Source organism: Aegilops tauschii, chromosome 5 (assembly GCF_002575655.3).
Source record: "Aegilops tauschii subsp. strangulata cultivar AL8/78 chromosome 5, Aet v6.0, whole genome shotgun sequence".
NCBI classification, from domain to species: domain Eukaryota; kingdom Viridiplantae; phylum Streptophyta; class Magnoliopsida; order Poales; family Poaceae; genus Aegilops; species Aegilops tauschii.
Window position 1 is genome coordinate 506,790,126 of NC_053039.3, and position 19,952 is coordinate 506,810,077.

Sequence of the window (19,952 nt, forward strand, 5' to 3'; positions counted from 1 at the left end):
TGTAATGAATTTGGTTAAATTTAAGGGAGATTTACATTTTCCCCCTAAATTTGTACCGACCTCATCTTTACCCCTAAATAAAAACAGTGCTCAACTTTACCCCTCTTCCGTTAAGTGCGCTTATAGAAATACCCTTCCGTACATTTTCCGTCCAGTCAAAGGAAAAATCTAACGGTTAAAGGCCTTTGACTGGACGGAAAATGTACGGAAGGGCATTCCTATAAGCGCACCTAACGGAAGAGGGGCAAAGTTGAGCACTGTTTTTATTTAGGGGTAAAGATGAGGTCGGGACAAAGTTACGGGGAAAAATGGAATTGGCCCTAAATTTAAATGAAAATCATCCGTTTTACCTGAAAATCATCCGGTTTGTTCAAATTTGATCTGCAACGTATGCGGACGTTTGAGGTACACGGTTGAATGGCGACTCTCGTATCACTTTTCGTGGATGGATACAGTGTTCGTTTTAGGAGTCCATGTTGGAGATGCCCGAGCCATTATTGTTCAAATTTGAACCAGGAGGGAGGGGAAGATTAGCACCGTAGCACAGCCGGAGATGTACGTCCGTAGGTTGGGTCTGTAGGTGTAACATTTTTCCATAGGGTGTGCTTAGATCTCAGTCGACCGAGACTTCTCAGTCAAATAAGAAAAAAGACAATGAAAAGAAAGAATTTGTCTGAATCTTCATGCAAGATCAAAGAAATACAACATAGAGTCGATTAAGACTTAGCAAAACTGTTTTGCATAACACACGAGCCAAATTACATGCCCACCTTTTACACACAACGCACTCAGCGTCATGCCACGGGAGTCGGGACCTCGGCGGCGGAGGAGAGGCTCTGGAGGTGCCTTTCCACGACGTCGAGGCCGCAGAGCTCCTTGACGTCGGCCATGGTCGCCGGCACGTCCATCTGGAACGTCAGCGGTGAGTTGACCGAGAAGTCCGTTCTGGCCGCCCTGATGGCCTCCCGCATGGCACAGTGCACCGACGCTGCCAGGAGCAGCGGCGGCTCGCCGGACGCCTTGGAGGAGAGCACCCGCTTCTTGTCGCGCGCGCTGCTGATGAGCTCCACGTTGAACTGCTTGGGGATGGTGTCCACCGTGGGGATCTTGTACGTCCATGTGCCGTCGTTCACCACCAGCCCATCGGCGTTCGTCGCGTAGTCCTCGTTCGTGAAGAACCCCACCCCTTGCACGAATGCGCCCTCCACCTGATCCATCAACCAAAAATGGAGTCATATTACAACGATCAGCAGAAGCAGGGCTGTGCCGGTCGGCGGCGAGCTTACCTGGCCGAGGTCCACCGCCGGGTTCAGGCTCTGCCCGCAGTCGTAGACCAGGTCGCTCCTCATGATCGTCGTCGCTCCGGTCAGCACGTCGATTTCCACCTCGCTGACGGCGGCCCCATAGTTGATGTATTTTACGAAGGCTGGGTCGGGCTTCCAGTAGGCGTGCGCCGACAGGTTCACGCTCGCCATCTTAGCCTGGGCGATCAAGGCGCTCCATGGCGCCGCCGCGCCGGACTTGGCCTCGAGACTATCTTTGATGGGCTTGAGGCGCTCGAAGAGCACGGTGCACGACTGACGGACCGCCTCGCAGCTGCTCTCGGAGGTGGTGCTCCCACCGGTGAAGCTGCCCTGGATCAAGCTCAGCGTGTCGGCCTGAATGACGCGCACCTTGTCGAGCAGCCCGTCGGCGTCGGGACAGAGCTCCCGCAGCCCGAACGCCGTCATCTGCTTCACCTTGGTATACAGCCCTTGCCCGAGCTCCACGCCGCCGACCTCCACAGCGATGGAGCCGTCGTTCAGGATGGACACCTTCCCAGGCGTCGGCCGGAGGGCCACCTCGTAGGTGATCGGCACGCACGAAATGCCGCGCTTCTTCCACCTGCTCCCGCCGTTGAACCGCTCAACTGCCTCCGCCCTGCTCCGGTACTCCGGTGACGAGGCCAGCTTGTCGAAGATGTCGATGAGGCTGTACGTCGGGGCGTCCCCCGCGGCGTCGCCGTAGAACTTCGTGAGGCTCTCGACGCTGTGGAGGTTCTTTCTCCGGACGGCGTTGGTGTCGGCCCCGAGCGCGGACGCTACGTGCTCGATGATGGCCTCGGCGATGAAGGAGCCCTGCACGTCGCCGGGCGCACGCACGGCCGACTTGGACGATACGTTCGTCTTGCACAACTTGATGTCGAAGGCGAGGGCGCCCCAGTTGTACTTGTTCAGACAAGCGATGGTGGCAGCCGGGATGAACGGGCTCAAGTCCGGCGATATCCCGGCGTTGATCCCAAGATCGACGTGCAGAGCCGTGAGTGTGCCATCCGACTTGAACCCGACGGAGTACTTCGCCTTCATGGGGTGCCGCCCTCCGGCCATGATCATGTCCGTCTTCCGGTCGAGGTACATCCGAACAGGGCGCCGCAGCTTGAACGCTGCAACTGCACACGCACATGCTATCTGAAAACCCAAACAATTGCAACATGATCAGAAGGTTGTACCAACTGAAAAGCAGAACTTATTGTTGGTGTGTAGTCTGAATGAATGCTGCAGAACTTATTGTTGGTGTGTGTCTAAATGAACTTACATGGGTTGATTTCATTCCCTTTCCACCGAAGCCGCCTCCAACTCTCCTTGTGATGACGCGAACATTGTGGTAGGGAATGCCGAGGCAGTCCGCAACGACATTCTGAATGATCTCGGGTAGCTGCGTAGAGGAGTAGACGGTGATGCAGTTATCTTCGTCGGGGATGGCCAATGCGGTCTGAGTCTCCATGTAGAAGTAGTACTGTGATTCAAGTTTCACCTGTCGGAAATTAACAAAAGACACTATTCAGTTATCTTCGTCATCTGAAACTAACAATGCAGCACCCTAAATACCAAATGTGTACCTCTCCTGATAGAATCTTGTGATCAGCTTGAGACATCCCTTGTTCGAAGTCCCCAACTGGCCGAGGAGCAAAATATGGGGGGATTTGGAAGTAGCTGTTATGCCGGATGGCATCTTCTATTGTCAGAATCGGCGGCTGAAGATTCTCGGTGCTATACTCAATGACCGCTTGCTTCGCCGCCATACAGGCGTACTTCTGTGTTTCAGCGATCTGAGTGATGGCAAAGGATAGGGTAAGTCCAATGGTCTCTTAAAATTCAGTGTAAAAATAAACTAGTACTGGTTTATGTCCTGAAATTGAGTTCAGGTGGCCAGAAGTAGGTACCACAATGCCAATATTTTGACCAGCAAATTCAGAAACCGGATCGCCGAAAAGAGCTTCGGTTCCTAGCATATTGATGCCAGCTCCAACATTTTTGCCACCGGCTGGAATATCCTTTGCGGTGATAACCCCGATGACCTTTTCTGAAGCCAAAGATGGCCTGAAGTTGACACCTTTGATATGGGCATGAGGGTGTGTGCTGTAGATAAATGCTCCATAGATGCAATCCTTGGGAGCAGGGATGTCATCAACATACACAGCCTCCCCTGGAAAACAAGCAAGAATATTGTCAAGCCCATGTTAGATGTGCCAAACTTTTTTAATTTTTGAAGAAATATATTCAGGGATGCAGCATGTCAGATGGTTCAGCACTGATAGAACCATTGTGCTAAAGATGAATAAAGAAAACTCCCAAATAATCTTGAAGTATGTAGAAGAAAATATTACTCCCTCCGATCCATATTAATTGACGCAGCTTTAGTACAACTTTACTATAAACAATGCTGAGAAGTTCAAGCTACAGAAATCTAAGAAGTGCGTAAGTTATAAGGTAGACTAGCATTGTCGAGTAGTACTATCACTTGTAATTGAAGAGTACAAACTAATTGAAGTAAACACTTATAAGCTAAATAAAACATTGGAATAAGAGTGTAGGAGTATACCAGAAGCTTGCAGCTCGGCCCCGGATTTCGTGATCGGCTTGCCGACAGGTTTGTATTCGTCATTGAAAACCAGTTCTTGTCTTGAGCGAATCTGCAAGTCTTCGCTCGCAACCTGACCATTCATGCTTCCATTTGCACATGACCCATTGGGAGCAATTGCCTTTGCTGGTTCAATCTGGTTGTTTCCAAGTGAAGAAAGGAAACTGAACAAGAAACTGACAGCCAAGCTGACTCTGTATTCAGGGTGTGTGGTGCCTTCTGACGGCATGATAGTATCCTTCAGCAATCGAACAGCTTCAAGTATCACAGGCGCACTCACTGATTGCCCCTTCAAGAACTCTTCAACCTTCCGAGCCCGGGTGGTATGATCGACACCGTATGCGCCGAATGCAAGGCAGATATCCTCAATTATGAGCTCCCCTGATGCTCCATCGCCTGAAGTCCTTGCCAGGAATGCAGAATTGACATAGGAGACGGCATTGCCAAATGGTCTGGGAGCTACACGAGAGGTCTCGAAGATGACATTGTCTGAACCCCAATCCGGGACAAATATGCTGAGCAGTATGGTCTTGGCATCACAGGGAGGCTGCTCCAAGAACTCATCGAGCGTCAGGCACAACATCTTGGAAGCCGTCTGGATGGTGACGGTGGAGCCGGCGGCAAGAAGAACGGTGGCTATGTCCGACGGGAACTGCAGTCGTTGTGCCATGATCACGTTCCCGCCGACGGTCGCCGTGTTTCGGACGAACGGCGAGGCCACCTTGCTCAGGTGACTGGCGATCTTTCTGAATACCGGAGTGCCATCGGAGAAGACCTCGATGGCTTTGGAGATGGACACGGCTGCCCCGATCTCCAACCCCTTGCTGTTCCTGTCGATGACAGAAAGCTCTGCGATCCCTTTGATGTCGATATACTTATCGTACAGGTCTTGATCCTTGTACACGCCAGCGCCGGTGTTTGACGCCACGATCTTGACTGAATTTTCGTCGAACCAGTTGGAATCGAAGAGGCTATGGAGCTCCTGGATGCTCCTGGGATGGTACCAGCCGTCTTCGCCGGCGATCGCCGCTGGAACATCGTTCATTTGACCCTTGATCTCGGACTTGAGGAACTCAGGGAAGGTGCAGACAGAGCCGCTGGAGTATTCCGGCAGCTTGCCGACGTCGGCGCGGTCGGTGCCTTTCTTCCAGAACGAGTTGAGGCCGAGGTCCTCCAGGTCGACGTCGGCGGCGAAGCTCTTGCAGGCGTCGAGGATAGGCCGGTAGCCGGTGCAGCGGCACAGATTGCCGGAAACGGCGTGCTCGGCCTCAGCGCAGGTAAGCTTGGAGAACCCCGGAGGCGGGGCGTGATCACCGGCGGTGGTGGTGCCGGGCTTGTCGGCTTTGACGAGCGAGGAGAAGATGGACATGCACATGCCGGGGGTGCAGAAGCCGCACTGGGAGGCGTGGAAGCCGGCGAGGCGCTGCTGGACGGGGTGGTAGCCATCGCGGGTGTTGCCGATGCCCTCGCTGGTGGTGACCGAGCAGTGGTTGAGGCTGCCGACGAGCGTCAGGCAGGAGCTCGCCGAGAACTCGGTCACCTCGTCGGTGGCCGGGTCGTACTTGGAGATGAGCACCACGCATGCGCCGCATCCACCTGCATGCACGCAGCAACGTTAACACACGTTAGATTTTTTTTGCTGTTGGTTAATTTCACTTTTTTTTTGCGGGGATATGTTAATTTCAGCTAGAATCGGCCAAAACCGAAGATAAAAAATCTCACGTAATTCACGCTAAAAGGCAACGGCTATTGCGAGTATATGGTCCCACTAATTCTGTAAAGTGTAAAGTCATGCGAATCTGTATAAAATATCAAGAGTTAAATACACTGCGGATGCCTTAAATACATGGTCTAGCGCGGTTTTTTGAGAGCAAGTACAATAGAGCTGAGTAAGCGGGCTATAAGGATTAAACTAGTATATTTCTGCTTAGTTGGAGGAAAGAGAAGAGGAGAGAGAAGGTAAGCGGGCTCTTCGTGAAGAGCCAACTCTAACACGTGCTCCTAGGCACCTTGTGAGAATGAAGGGTGGGCCAGATAATAAAAAAGTAGTACACTCTTTTGATCTATTATTGTACATGTTGGCTATAAAATGGGCTGTAGATGACATGGCACTGGCTTATAGCCAGCAGCTGGCTATATTATTAACCATGCTCTGATGCCTAAAGTTGCAAAATACACACAACTGGTGCAATAACTTGTCCTATGATGCAAATACAGTGCATTGTGCCTCGTGTAGGTATCCGAGTGTATGTTCCGCATGTGTGGCATGCTAGCTTGGCGTTGACCCACATGTCATTGGCTAGCAGTGGGTGAGCGATGGATGTCCCACGCATGAGGAAACACTGTAAATCTGCCAAGTTGACACGGGCAAAAATCTGGTGGTACTGATTACAGAATTTCGCTACTGAACGTGGCAAACTGGAACACGCGCCAAAGTTTCTAATATCGGCAGTTGAACTGAACATGGACCGGGCCTGGCCACGAAACAGGAAAAAGCAGAGTCATGGTCCAATTGTTTTGGATGGGTGTATGATTGCTCCACTATGAGAAAAGTACAACGGCAAGGCATCCTTTTGTCACCATCATGCCTGAGCTGAGTGACCGTAAAGAACTAGTAATCCTCTAGTTTATTGTTTTCTTAGCTACTATTACTCCTCCGTAGCAAAATACTAAGATATTTTTGTAGACTAGTTTAGTCTATAAAAACGTTTTATATTTTGATACGAAGGTAGTACTATTTTTAGATAAAAGTCAAGAAAATATATACTAGTATATCTCAATCTTTTTTTTTGCGGGTGCGGTATATCTCGGTCGCATCGCTAGGCCGAGTGTAGTGACAATGGCGTGCCGGGCAAGGCTATTTCCGCTAACTGTTGTACAAAGTCGTCGGTTGTCGACTAGTCGTTTGATAGTAGGTAAAGTTAAAGTAAAATTCATTAAAAAAAAGATATTCAAATTAAACTTCAAGCAAAAAAAATACTACCACTAAACTACTTTTTTATTTTCTCGAGAATCACTAAACTACAAAGTTGAATTATATACTTCTACATGAAGTTATACGCGTGAACTGGCCTGATGGGCCAGATTATGTCTTGCCACCTTATTATTGAAAGTAAAAGATCGAGCAGCGGTCAGTGTGATCGTCTGTGCTGTCTGGGTGTTGAGAGCAGGTTGAAAAGTCGATACCGAGATCCTATTCTCTATTATCTTTATGTAAAATATAAGAAGACAAAAGAGACTCGGCTTCAAGGTGGGAGATGGACCATGTGCGCCCCCGATCATTCAATTATTCTATTCCGACAAATCCGGACTACGATCTTCAGATAAAGGGTCCCTTCGATAAACTACTTGCCTCATTGGAAATACCCTCTTACGGAAGCTAGATTCCGTGATGGAGTTAACTTACTAAATCAGCAATGTAGCGTGTGCATGGGATCAAGCAAGCAGTACCCGAATCCAAGAATCAAACGCTGTAATCAGATGGCATGCTCACACGGAGGCCGGAGCAGGCAGGAGGATTGATTTCCCCAGGAGAAAACAAACAGTAAAACTATATTTGTGGCCCGCTTTTGATTTTTTTAGACAATCTCGCTTAGCTTTATTCCATCTCCAAAATGTTTACAGGAAAGGGAAGCTCCCCCGGTCGGCTTAACCAAACATGGCGACCAAAACCGAGTCCTAAAGCATGCCTAGCGAGAGTGTGAGCCTCGAAATTCGAGCTCCTAAACTCATGAACTATATTACAACAAAAGAAATTCCTAGATCGGTCTTTTATTTCATGCAGAATGGCTCCATACCCTGCTGCCGAGTTCACCTTGATGTCATTCACCACCATCTTGCTATCTGAAGCAATATGAATCCGGTTCTCGTAAAGATCGTCAGCTAAAGATTGCCCGCTTTTGATGAATGAACGATATATAGAGCCATCGATCCATCAATTGCGACGGAGGCTGGAATCGGCGGCGGATCCTATTTGGCGCATATGCGCCCGTTCGCAAACGGGCGCCTGAAGCGCTCCCGCACTGGGCCGGCCCATTAGCGTTTCCTTTCTTCTATGTTTTAATCAGAGAAAATACACGCGTTAATCGTGATTCGAACGAGGGTCCTCCCTACCGATTACAGCCTGTGTAACCACCACGCCAACTCGCGGCATCTGCTATGATTGAACTTTTTCTTTCTTTTCACTCTTTCCTTTTACCTTTTTTGTTTTCCCTTTTTAATATTTTGTTTTTTGTTTTTACTTTTTCCTTCTTCCTAGTTCGATGAATTGTTTGAAAATACATGAACTTTTCTTTAAATCGATGAACCTTTTCTAAAATTCCATGAACTTTTTTTCAAATCGATGAACTTTTTCAGATTTGTGAACTATTTTAAAAATTCGATGAACTATTTACAAAAATCCATGAACTCTTTTCAAATATGATGAAGTGTTTTCAAAATCGATGAACTTTTTATAAATTCGATGATTTTTTTTCAAAAATCAATGAACTCTTTTTAAAATATGATGAACTATTTTCAAAATCGATGAACTTTCTATAAATCGATGATCTTTTTTCAAATCTGATGAACTCTTTTCAAAATCGATGAATTTTTTAATTTGATTAAATTTTTTCAAAAAACGATGAACTCTTTTTCAAATGCGATGACCTTTTTTCAAATTCGATGAAAAAAATCAACTTTGGTGAACTTTTTTTAAAATTTCGTGAACATTTTTTAATTCGTATATTTTTGTGAATTTTTCCTTTTCTATATTAGTCAACGTAAACAAAGTTGTACTAAAAGAGGGTTCAAACAGTATTATTTTCTTTCTTATTTGGAACGAACTGAGCCTTGTGTAGTGGTGTTGGCTCTATGCTCTTGACTTAGACGTGCAGGGATCGATTCCTCCCGATAATGCAAGAGGCCGACAGCTGCGATCAGGCCCGTATCTTGGCATGTGCAACCGGAGCAGTTGTATAGGGCCATCGAATTTTAGGGGCCCCAAAATCAGAGATTATTACTCCCTCCGTAGCAAAATAAGACATTTTTGTAGACTAGTTTAGTCTATAAAAACATTTTATATTTTGATACGAAGGTAGTACTATTTTTAGATAAAAGTCAAGAAAATATATACTAGTATACCTCTTTCGCATCGCTAGGCCGAGTGTAGTGACAGTAACGTGCTCGGCAATGTTATTTCCGTTAACTGTTGTACAAAGTCATTGGTTGTTGACTAGTCGTTTGATAGTAGGTAAAGTTAAAGTAAAATTCATTCTTGAAAAAAGAAATTCAAAGTAAACTTACAGCGGAAAAAAAATACTGCCACTAAACTGCAAATTTGAATTATATACTCCTACATGAAGTTATACGCGTGAACTTGCGTGATGGGCCAGATTATGTCTTGCCACATTATTGATAGTAAAAGAGCAGCGGTCAGTGTGATCGTGTGGGTGTTGAGAGCAGGTTGGAAAGTCGATGCCGAGATCCTATTCTTTACTTCTTATCTTCATGTAAAATATAAGAAGACAAAAGAGACTTGGCTTCAAGATGGAGATTGACCATGTGCACCACCTTATCATTCAATTATTCTATTCCGAAAAATCTGGACTAGGATCTTCAGACAGAGGGTCCATCCAATGAAAAGCTAGATTCCGTGGTGGAGTTGACTTAGGGCCTGTTTGGTTCCTGACTTATAAGTCAGGTGATTTAAAACCAATGACTTATAAGTCACGCCTGTTTGGTTGTCATCTGACTTATAAGTCACCTAACCACACCTTTTCATCTTGTCTTTTTATGTAAAGGTGGTGGGACCTACGCAAAAGGGTGACTTATAAGTTTTAAGTTGAGGTGGAGCAATTTATGACTTATAAATTGGGGTGATTTATAAGTTAGGTCTGTTTGGCAAAATAAGTCACTTTTTTTATTTTTTGATTTATAAGTTGGTGACTTATTTAGAACCAAACAGGCCCTTAACGAAATTAGCAATGTGAAGTGTGCATGGGATCAAGCAAGCGGTACCAGAATCCAAGAAGTAAACGCTGTAATCAGATCGCGGCAGCATCTGCCGCATGCTCACACGGAGGCCGGAGCAGGCAGGAGGATTGATTTTCCCAGGAGAAAACAAACAGTAAAACTATATTTGTGGCCCGCGTTTGATGAACGAACCATCGATCCAATAACTGCGATGGAGGCTGGAATCGGTATGTGCCGTGAAGGATCGATAATGCAAGGAAATAAAAAGGCCGACGGCTGCGATGTATATATGTGCCCGTCACGATTTATGAACGATAGCGCTAGCTAGCTAATCTAATTAAGCAAAAAGAAGAAGATTAGAAGAACAAGAGACGAGCAACATTAACCATCGGTGTGCATTGTGATTGTGGCGTGATGTCCTACGTGAACGTGTACACAAACTTCTTCCCTGCTCACACACAAGAACTGGTACCGGTTCGATCGAAATCTGGGCTCGATCGATCCGCTTATTCGAACGAGCGAAAGAAGAATTAAACAAGGGGATATGAAATGAATCGAGCGGTGCTGCCCTCACCTTCGCCGCAGCCGAGCTTGGGCCCCCGGACGGGCGTCCGCGTGCGGAGGAACTCCAGCAGCGTCGTCGACGGGTCGACGCCGGCCGCCTCGTGCCGCGCGCCGTTCACCGCCAGCACCACCCGCTCCCCCGCCGCCGCGTCCTTCCCCAGCGACCCCATCGCTCTCACAGCCCACCCTTATCCTCCTGCACTAGTAGTACTCACCAAGTGCGCGCAGGGAAGACGGACGCAGGCCCTTTGTACAGCGGGATTTCGATCGCTAGTCAAGGGGCGCGAGACTGGTGCTCGGTCGTCGCGCGTGTGCACTCTCCGGTCCAGACAAGACGTCCGGCGGAACTGGCCGAGGCGGTACGCTGGCTTCTCGTGGACTTTTCTGCTGTCACAGGAGCATCGGCCAATCGGTAGTACTACTATACCGACAGATCAAAAGGACGGGAAAGGTAATCTGAAGATGGCACACTGCCAGCCCAGGTTTGTTTGCTTTTGTTCTTGTTTACCGTATCTTGACTCAAATACAATGAGCACATTTTTGACCTTTGCATAGTCATTAGGATCCATAGAGCCAAAATCAAGGCGTGCATACAAAAACACACCAACAACTAACAAAGACAAATAAGACTGGAGTCCCAAGCTATATTTTGGTGGAGTATAAAAAGGAAAAAAAAATACTTTGAAGGGATCAGAATAATGATCACTAAGAGCAACTCCAACCGGGCGACCCATTTCGCCCGTCCAAGTCTGTTTGGATCGGCGCGGATAAAAACCCCGGTCCAACGCGCCGACCCAAACCCAAATTGCGTCCACTTCGTATCCGCATCGACGCATTTCAGTCCTAAAATGCGGCGGCTTGGACACGAAGTGGACGCGCCGCGTGTTCCCTCGGTGTCCGCCGCGGCCCCACAAGTCAGCCAGCCAACAACCACATGTGGTCATATTAAACGCGGCCACCTACCTCGGGCCCGCCTGGCAGTGTGTGGAAGGGTCGCGTGCCCGTTCTTTTTAATGGATGCATGCTGCGGGGCCGACCTCATCCACTTCTCGTCCACATCTGGCCACCTTTGTTCCATCGTCGGCGACCATAAAATCCTAGCCAGCCAGCCAGCCCGAAACCCTAGCAAAGCCATTGTCATCTTCAGCGGGAAGGGAGGGAGGAAGGGGAGGCTCAGCGCCGACGCGAGATCTTCCCGCGGGCTCCCTCCTCCATCGCCACCGGCTAGATACGGCAAGCCATCACGAGAGCGAGAGCGGCTGTACATCCCAGTCCACCAGGCGCGGTGGCACTGGGAGTACTGCCAACCCCTGCAGTACACGGATGTGTACTTGCCGCACGGCTGACATCTGGACCCGCAGGCATCCCCATCCCGGCAACGCCGCGGTCCGCACGGGCACACGCGGAGGATGTTTGCGGGCGGCGCGAGCTGCTTATGCCGGAGCAGCGCGCCATGCGTGCCTACGCGCCAAACTCCCCCAACTGGGAGCGCTGGTTTACGATAGAGTACGAGGAGGAGCGCTAACGCGGCATCCACATCGACCACAACGTCCCACCGCCGCCCCCCGAGGTAAAGCTGGAGGAAGAGCAGGCGGAGGTGGAGTACCAAGCCGCTCTCGAGGAAGCCCTGCAACATGCGTTGGAGGCGAGCCGGCTCGAGGAGGATGCCCATTGGGATGGGCTGGAGCACGCCATTGCTTTGTCCGCGGCGGGGGACTCCGTCCACGCGCCCCTGTTCGTGCCGCCATCGGCGCCCCTCGTCAAGCCCAAGGCCGAACCAGAGCCTTAGCCGGAGCTTGAGCCAACACCCACGCGGAAGCGGCCACCGTCGCCCCCCCACTTGGCCCGAGGAGTCCTATTCGTGGGCCGGCGAGCTTCGCGAGTGGGTGAGCGCGCCTCCCTGCTACTACGCCTTCACGCCAAAAGAGGAGGAGGCTCACCTTGAGCGCTGGAAGGAGCATTGGCTCGCCAAGGAGGGGGCTGGCAGCGAGCAGCAGCTGCGCCGCGAGGAGGAGGAGGAGCGCACCCGCCTCGCCGCTATGCCGCCGCCGCGATAGATGTCGGAGGAGGCTGCCCTGGCGGCCTATCAATCAGCGTTCGGTTGGGTTGGACCGCCTCCTGTCTTCATCGACCTCACCGGCGGCGACGACGGCGGCAAGGGCAAGGGCAAGGCGGTCTACAAGGGCAGCGTGCGGGCGTTTATTAGAGTTTTCTTATATTTAGTTATGTTTAAGCGGAGTTTGGCCGGCGTTGTACCGACCATTTATGTATAATTATGTTTTATTGTCTGTTTCGGCCACGTCGGTAAAAATGGGTATGCCTTTCGTTGGGCGCACCTGCCAACCCAAATTAAAAAGCGGATGCGCACGTCCACTTGGCCGACCCAAACGGACGAAAAGCGGATAAAGCGCCCGTTTGGGTCGGCGCGTTGGAGTTACCCTAATGGTCTTGTTTACTATTGGTCACCATGAGGTTAGCCAGCGCTGCGGTGCATCACCAGTAGGAGTGAGGTGACGTGTGGCGGGCTTATTTCAGGACCGGATTGTTAGAGCATATGCAGTTGGACCCCCTATTTCCTCTCTAGACGCCCGGACGGGCAGTCCGTACAGTGTCTGGTCACAAAAAGATGATCCAACCGGACTCCTCATTTCGTCCTTCAATGTCCGAGTTGTTCGACGCACCTCAAATGAGAAAATTGCACAAACCACCTACTTTTGGTGGTAGTGGTGCACAAAACACCTACTTTATAGGTTTGTTGCACAAAACATCATATATTGGGGGTAATTCATTGCAGCTAGGTCTAATCCATTATTTATGTGTGTTGACATGATCCTGACAAGTGGGTTCATTTTGTAAGTGCACCGGTGGCAAAAAAATGGCCACATCAACAACCAACTAGAACTGTTAATATCTCACAATCCTTTGCTCCAACTCAGCTGAATTTCCCCATAATATTAGTGAATCCATTTATGACTATTGATTATTTTCATTTTCTTAAATGTAAAAATTTGAAAAAAAAATTGAACAAGCAAACTAACATTGCAAATGTCTCACAAACTATTGGTCCAAATGAGGTGAGTTTTTTTTCCAGAATAGCATTGGCTACATGCGTGAATTACTGGAATTGTTTTGCATTTTCTTGAAAATTATGGTCCTAATTGAGTCAATCATGGCCACTATTGGTTTATCTCTCACTTTTTTTTGGGAAACTGTCGATCTATTCATCTTCAATCATGGCAGTACAATGAGCACCAGAAATAATAAAAATTACATCCAGATTCATATACCACCTGGCGACGATTACAAGCACTGAAGCGAGCCGAAGGCGCGTCGCCGTCATCGCCCCTCCCTCGCCAGAGCCGGGCACAATTTGTTGTAGTAGACAGTCGGGAAGTCGTCACCATATATTAGGGTAATTCGTTACAGCTAGGTCTAATCCACCATTTGGATGTGTTGACATGATTTCTGACAAATGGGCCCAGTTTGTAAATGCACCGGTGTCAAAAAAATGGTAGCGAGGATAAGAAAGCAAATAACGTATTCCTACTTCACTTCAAGTCCAGCCTCGACAAGAGTGAATATCGTATATCAGTATGTAATGCCTATATTGCAACTTGGGATGTATTTGGATAATAAAACCTCATGGCGTAATATTTTCGTGTGGGAGACTTGATGATGTCTGTAATGGCCATATGGCGACTACTTGGATGCTAAAGCCCGATGGCAACAATATCTTCCATGTTTTGGTGCTACTGATCTTATTTTATGAATATTGTGGCTATTTATGGATCTTTTTAGATTTATCTAGCAATCTTATGTTTAGTCACACGAAAGTTTGTGGTGTTGTACTAGCTAGATGTAACCAGTAATGAATCTGGAAAGTTTCAGTTGATTTGGATCGCATTATAATGAGATATTGGTAGTCTATATTGGCTCTTATATTTTTTACTCAAAATTCAAAATTTTCAAAATAAATGCGAAATAATTTCAGTAAATCACACTTGTATCCAATACTATTCCGAAAAAAAACACAGCTCATGTGGACCAACAGTTTGTGCGATATTTGCAACGTTAGTTGGCTCGCTCAATGTTTTTGCTCAAATTAACATTATCTAAATGCAAAAATAACCCCCAATAAATCATACATGCACTCACTAATATTCAGGGGAAAATTCAGCTCAATTCGAGCAAAGGATTGTGAGATATTGATAGTTCTTGTTGGTTGTTGATGTGGCCGGTTTTTTTGCCACCGGTGCACTTACAAACTAGACCCACTTGTCGGAATTATGTCAACACACACAAATGATGGATTAGACCTAGTTGCAATGAATTACCCCAATATGCAGTGTTTTGTGCAACAAATCTATAAAGTAGGTGTTTTGTGCAATGCCAGCACCAAAAATAGGTGGTTTTTGCAATTTTCTCTGTCAAATACACCTAAATGGTGGATTAGACCTAACTGCAACGAATTACCCCAATATACGGTGTTTTGTGCAACAAATCTGTAAAGTACGGAGTAGGTGTTTTGTGCCACACTAACACCAAAAGTAGGTGGTTTGTGCAATTTCCACCACCTCCAATCCATCTCAAATATGAGATGAATATGAGGCTACCCGGACGCGCCCGGACAACCCTCGTAGGTCCCACCTCACCTCCCCCCTCTATCTCTCCTTTTTCATACGAGCATGGAGCATGCCCGTCCCAGAGCTCGCTCGCTGATACGTCTCCAACGTATCGATAATTTTTGATTGTTCCATGCTATATTATATTCTGTTTTGGATGTTAACGGGCTTTATTATACACTTTTATATTATTTTTGGGACTAACCTATTAACCGGAGGCCCAGCCCAAATTGCTTTTTTTTGCCTATTTCAGTGTTTCACAGAAAAAGAATATCAAACGGAGTCCAAACGGAATGAAACCTTTGGGAACGTGATTTTCAGAACAAACGTGATCCAGAGGACTTGGAGTCTACGTCAAGAAATCAACCAGGAGAGCACGAGGCAGGGGGGCGCGCCCTCCACCCTCGTGGGGCCCACGTTGCTCCACCGACGTACTTCTTCCTCCTATATATATCTACGTACCCCCAAACTATCAGATACGGAGCCAAAAACCTAATTCCACCGCCGCAACCTTCTGTACCCATGAGATCCCATCTTGGGGCCTTTTCTGGCGCTCCGCCGGAGGGGGCATTGATCACGGAGGGCTTCTACATCAATACGATAGCCTCTCCGATGATGTGTGAGTAGTTTACTTCAGACCTTCGGGTCCATAGTTATTAGCTAGATGGCTTCTTCTCTCTCTTTGGATCTCAATACAAAGTTCTCCACGATTCTCGTGGAGATCTATTCGATGTAATCTTCTTTTGTGGTGTGTTTGTTGAGACCGATGAATTGTGGGTTTATGATCAAGTTTATCTATGAACAATATTTGAATCTCTTCTGAATTCTTTTATGTATGATTGGTTATCTTTGCAAGTCTCTTCGAATTATCAGTTTGGTTTGGCCTACTAGATTGATCTTTCTTGCAATGGGAGAAGTGCTTAGCTTTGGGTTCAATCTTGCGGTGTCCTTTCCCAGTGACAACAGGGGAAGCAAGGCACGTATTGTATTGTTGCCATCGAGGATAACAAGATGGGGTTTATATCATATTGCATGAGTTTATCCCTCTACATCATGTCATCTTGCTTAAAGCGTTACTCTGTTCTTATGAACTTAATACTCTATATGCATGCCGGATAGCGGTCGATGTGTGGAGTAATAGTAGTAGATGCATGAAGGAGTTGGTCTACTTGTCACGGACGTGATGCCTATATACATGATCATACCTAGATATTCTCATAACTATGCTCAATTCTATAAATTGCTCAACAGTAATTTGTTCACCCACCGTAATACTTATGCTCTTGAGAGAAGCCACTAGTGAAACCTATGGCCCCCGGGTCTATTTTCCATCATATTAATCTTCCAACACTTAGTTATTTCTTTTGCCTTTTATTTTACTTTGCATCTTTATTTCTCTTTATCATAAAAATACCAAAAATATTATCTTATCATATCTATCAGATCTCACTCTCGTAAGTGACCGTTGAGGGATTGACAACCCCTTTATCGCGTTGGTTGCGAGGTTCTTATTTGTTTGTGTAGGTGCGAGGGACTCGTGCGTGATCTTCTATTGGATTGATACCTTGGTTCTCAAAAACCGAGGGAAATACTTACGCTACTTACTGCATCACCCTTTCCTCTTCAAGGGAAAACCAACGTAGTGCTCAAGAGGTAGCAAGAAGGATTTCTGGCGCCGTTGCCGGGGAGATTCGCGCCAAGTCAAGTCAAGTCAAGACATACCAAGTACTCATCACAAACTCTTATCCCTCGCATTACATTATTTGCCATTTGCCTCTCGTTTTCCTCTCCCCCACTTCACCCTTGCCGTTTTATTCGCCCTCTTTTCTGCTCGCCTTTCCTTCGGCATGTCGGAACCAAAAAGAGATGGGGGTTCTCTCCCGAGCTTTAGTACTTTGGACGATCCTTCTATTCTATCTAAACTCATAAATAATGCTATGGAAAAACCTGCCGGAGTTGTCAATGAGAGTCCTAATAATTTTGATGAAGATGATTCGGGAATTTTTCGTTATTTACTCAATGAATCTTTAAAAGATGCTTGGGATAGACTGTTAAGGATCCGGGTTAACTATGTACCCCAATACCAAATTGAAATTTACTTGAAGAGCTTTTATGTTGCCCTACCTTCTTCGTTTAAGCATGTCCTAGATTCTATATTTGGAGAAGGCTTTTTTGAAGGGGATGCCGTAGATACTTATGAAAAGATGAAAACCATATTTGGGCACCCCATGAATGAGAAAGTTGAATCTACATCTCTTTTGCTCTCCTACCAAAACGAATTTATCAAAGAGATAAAAGCTAGCCTAGATGCAAATTTCCGCAACGTGCTTAATCTTTCTTCTACCATTAATAGCCACGTGATTTATCAAAATAGAAAGATTAATTCCATAGATAACAAGTTTGCTCTTTTCTTCCCTAAAACCAAAGATGGCAATACCTAGATCTATCCTTGCTTTTATGCCTAGCTAGGGGAGTTAAACGATAACGCTTGTTGGGAGGCAACCCAATTTTATTTTTAGTTTTTTTGCTTTTTGCTTCTGTTTAGGAATAAATATTTGATCTAGCCTCTGGTTAGATGTGTTTTTGTGTTTTATTTAGTGTTTGTGCCAAGTAAAACCTATACGATCTACTTGGATATTAGTTATTTGATCTTGCTGAAAAAGTCAGAAACTTTCTGCTCACGAAAACAATAGTTAAAAATCACCAGAACGTGATAACATACTGATTCCAATTGCAGTAGATCAATAAACAAATTATCTAGGTCTTCCTATTTTGATAGATTTTTCTAAGTTCCAGAAGTTTGCGTTAGGTACAGATTACTACAGACTGTTCTGTTTTTGACAGATTCTGTTTTTCGTGTGTTGTTTGCTTATTTTGATGAATCTATGGATAGTAACGGAGTTTATGAACCATAGAGAAGTTGGAATACAGTAGATTTAACATCCATAAAAATAAAGAATGATTTCATTACAGTACCTTGAAGTGGTGTTTTGTTTTCTTTCGCTAACGAAGCTCATGAGATTTTCTGTTAAGTTTTGTGTTGTGAAGTTTTCAAGTTTTGAGTAAGGATTTGATGGATTATGGAACAAGGAGTGGCAAGAGCCTAAGCTTGGGGATGACCATGGAACCCCAAGGTAATCTAAGGACACCAAAAAGCCAAAGCTTGGGGATGCCCCGGAAGGCATCCCCTCTTTCGTCTTCGTCCATCAGTAACTTTACTTGGGGCTATATTTTTATTCACCACATGATATGTGTTTTGCTTGGAGCGTCTTGTATTATTTGAGTCTTTATTTGTTAGTTTGCCACAATCATCCTTGCTGTACACACCTTTTGAGAGAGACATACTTGATTCGGAATTTGTTAGAATACTCTATGTGCTTCACTTATATCTTTTGAGCTATACAGTTTTTGCTCTAGTGCTTCACTTATATCTTTTAGAGCACGGTGGTGGATTTGTTTTATAGAAACTATTGTTCTCTCATGCTTCACTTATATTATTTTGAGAGTCCTACAAAACAGCATTGTAATTTGCTTAAATTGAGAAATTAGTCCTAAAGTAATAGGCATCCAAGATTAGTAAAAATTATCTTATGAGTGTGTTGAATACTATGAGAAGTTTGATGCTTGATAATTATTTTGAGATATGAAGATGGTGATATTAGATTCATGCTAGTTGAGTAGTTGTGGATTTGAGGGATACTTGTGTTAAAGTTTGTGATTCCCGTAGCATGCACGTATGGTGAACCGTTATGTGATGAAGTCGGAGCATGATTTATTTATTGATTGTCTTCCTTATGAGTGGCGGTCGGGGACGAGCGATGGTCTTTTCCTACCAATCTATCCCCCTAAGAGCATGCGCGTAATACTTTGCTTTGATAACTTGTAGATTTTTGCAACAAGTATATGAGTTTTTTATGACTAATGTTGAGTCCATGGATTGTACGCACTCTCTTCCTTCCACCATTGCTAGCCTCTCTAATACCGCGCACTTTTTGTCGGTATCATACACCCACCATATACCTTCCTCAAAACAGCCACCATACCTACCTATCATGGCATTTCCATAGCCATTCTGAGATATATTGCCATGCAACTTACCACCGTTCCGTTTACTATGACACGCTCCATCATTGTCATATTGCTTCGCATGATCATGTAGTTGACATCGTATTTGTGGCAAAGCCACCGTTCATAATTCTTTTATACATGTCACTATTGATTCATTGCATATCCCGGTACACCGCCGGAGGCATTCACATAGAGTCATTCTAAGTATTGAGTTGTAATTGTTGAGTTGTAAGTAAATAAAAGTGTGATGATCATCATTTTTAGAGCATTGTCCCAAGTGAGGAAAGGATGATGGAGACTATGATTCCCCCACAAGTCGGGATGAGACTCCGGACGAAAAAAAGAAAAAAAAGAGGCCATAAAAAAGAGAAAAGGCCCAAATAAAAAAAAAGAGAGAAAAAGAGAGAAGAGACAATGTTACTATCCTTTTACCACACTTGTGCTTCAAAGTAGCACCATGATCTTCATGATAGAGAGTCTCCTATGATATCACTTTCATATACTAGTGGGAATTTTTCATTATAGAACTTGGCTTGTATATTCCAATGATGGGCTTCCTCAAAATGCCCTAGGTCTTCGTGAGCAAGCAAGTTGGATGCACACCCACTTAGTTTCTTTTGTTGAGCTTTCATATACTTATAGCTCTAGTGCATCCGTTGCATGGCAATCCCTACTCACTAACATTGATATCTATTAATGGGCATCTCCATAGCCCGTTGATACGCCTAGTTGATGTGAGACTATCTTCTCCTTTTTTTGTCTTCTCCACAACCACCATTCTATTCCACATATAGTGCTATATCCATGGCTCACGCTCATGTATTGCGTGAAGATTGAAAAAGTTTG

At 45.9% G+C, this 19,952-nt stretch overlaps 1 protein-coding gene across 1 annotated transcript; it reads right to left on the reverse strand.

The window, feature by feature from the left end:
* Window positions 1-655: 655 nt before the first annotated feature.
* LOC109765340 (indole-3-acetaldehyde oxidase) lies at window positions 656-10,841 on the reverse strand. Its single transcript, XM_020324134.4, has 7 exons — window positions 10,427-10,841; window positions 3,862-5,496; window positions 3,203-3,465; window positions 2,879-3,088; window positions 2,575-2,793; window positions 1,287-2,447; window positions 656-1,208 (listed from the first exon to the last, which is right to left on the reverse strand). Exons 1-7 carry the CDS (start codon window positions 10,584-10,586, stop codon window positions 795-797), a joined length of 4,062 nt encoding a protein of 1,353 aa, XP_020179723.1. The 5' UTR covers window positions 10,587-10,841; the 3' UTR covers window positions 656-794.
* Between the last annotated feature and the right edge of the window lie 9,111 nt (window positions 10,842-19,952).

Bases quoted from the DNA above. Each gene is read 5' to 3' on its own strand.
- LOC109765340 (XM_020324134.4), bottom strand. From the start codon at position 10,586: ATGGGGTCGCTGGGGAAGGACGCGGCGGCGGGGGAGCGGGTGGTGCTG. The intron at 3,466-3,861 runs GTATACTCCTAC...CTTGTTTTCCAG, and splicing joins GGCCGAGCTGCAAGCTTCTG to GGGAGGCTGTGTATGTTGAT. The intron at 2,448-2,574 runs GTAAGTTCATTT...TTGGGTTTTCAG, and splicing joins AGGGAATGAAATCAACCCAT to ATAGCATGTGCGTGTGCAGT.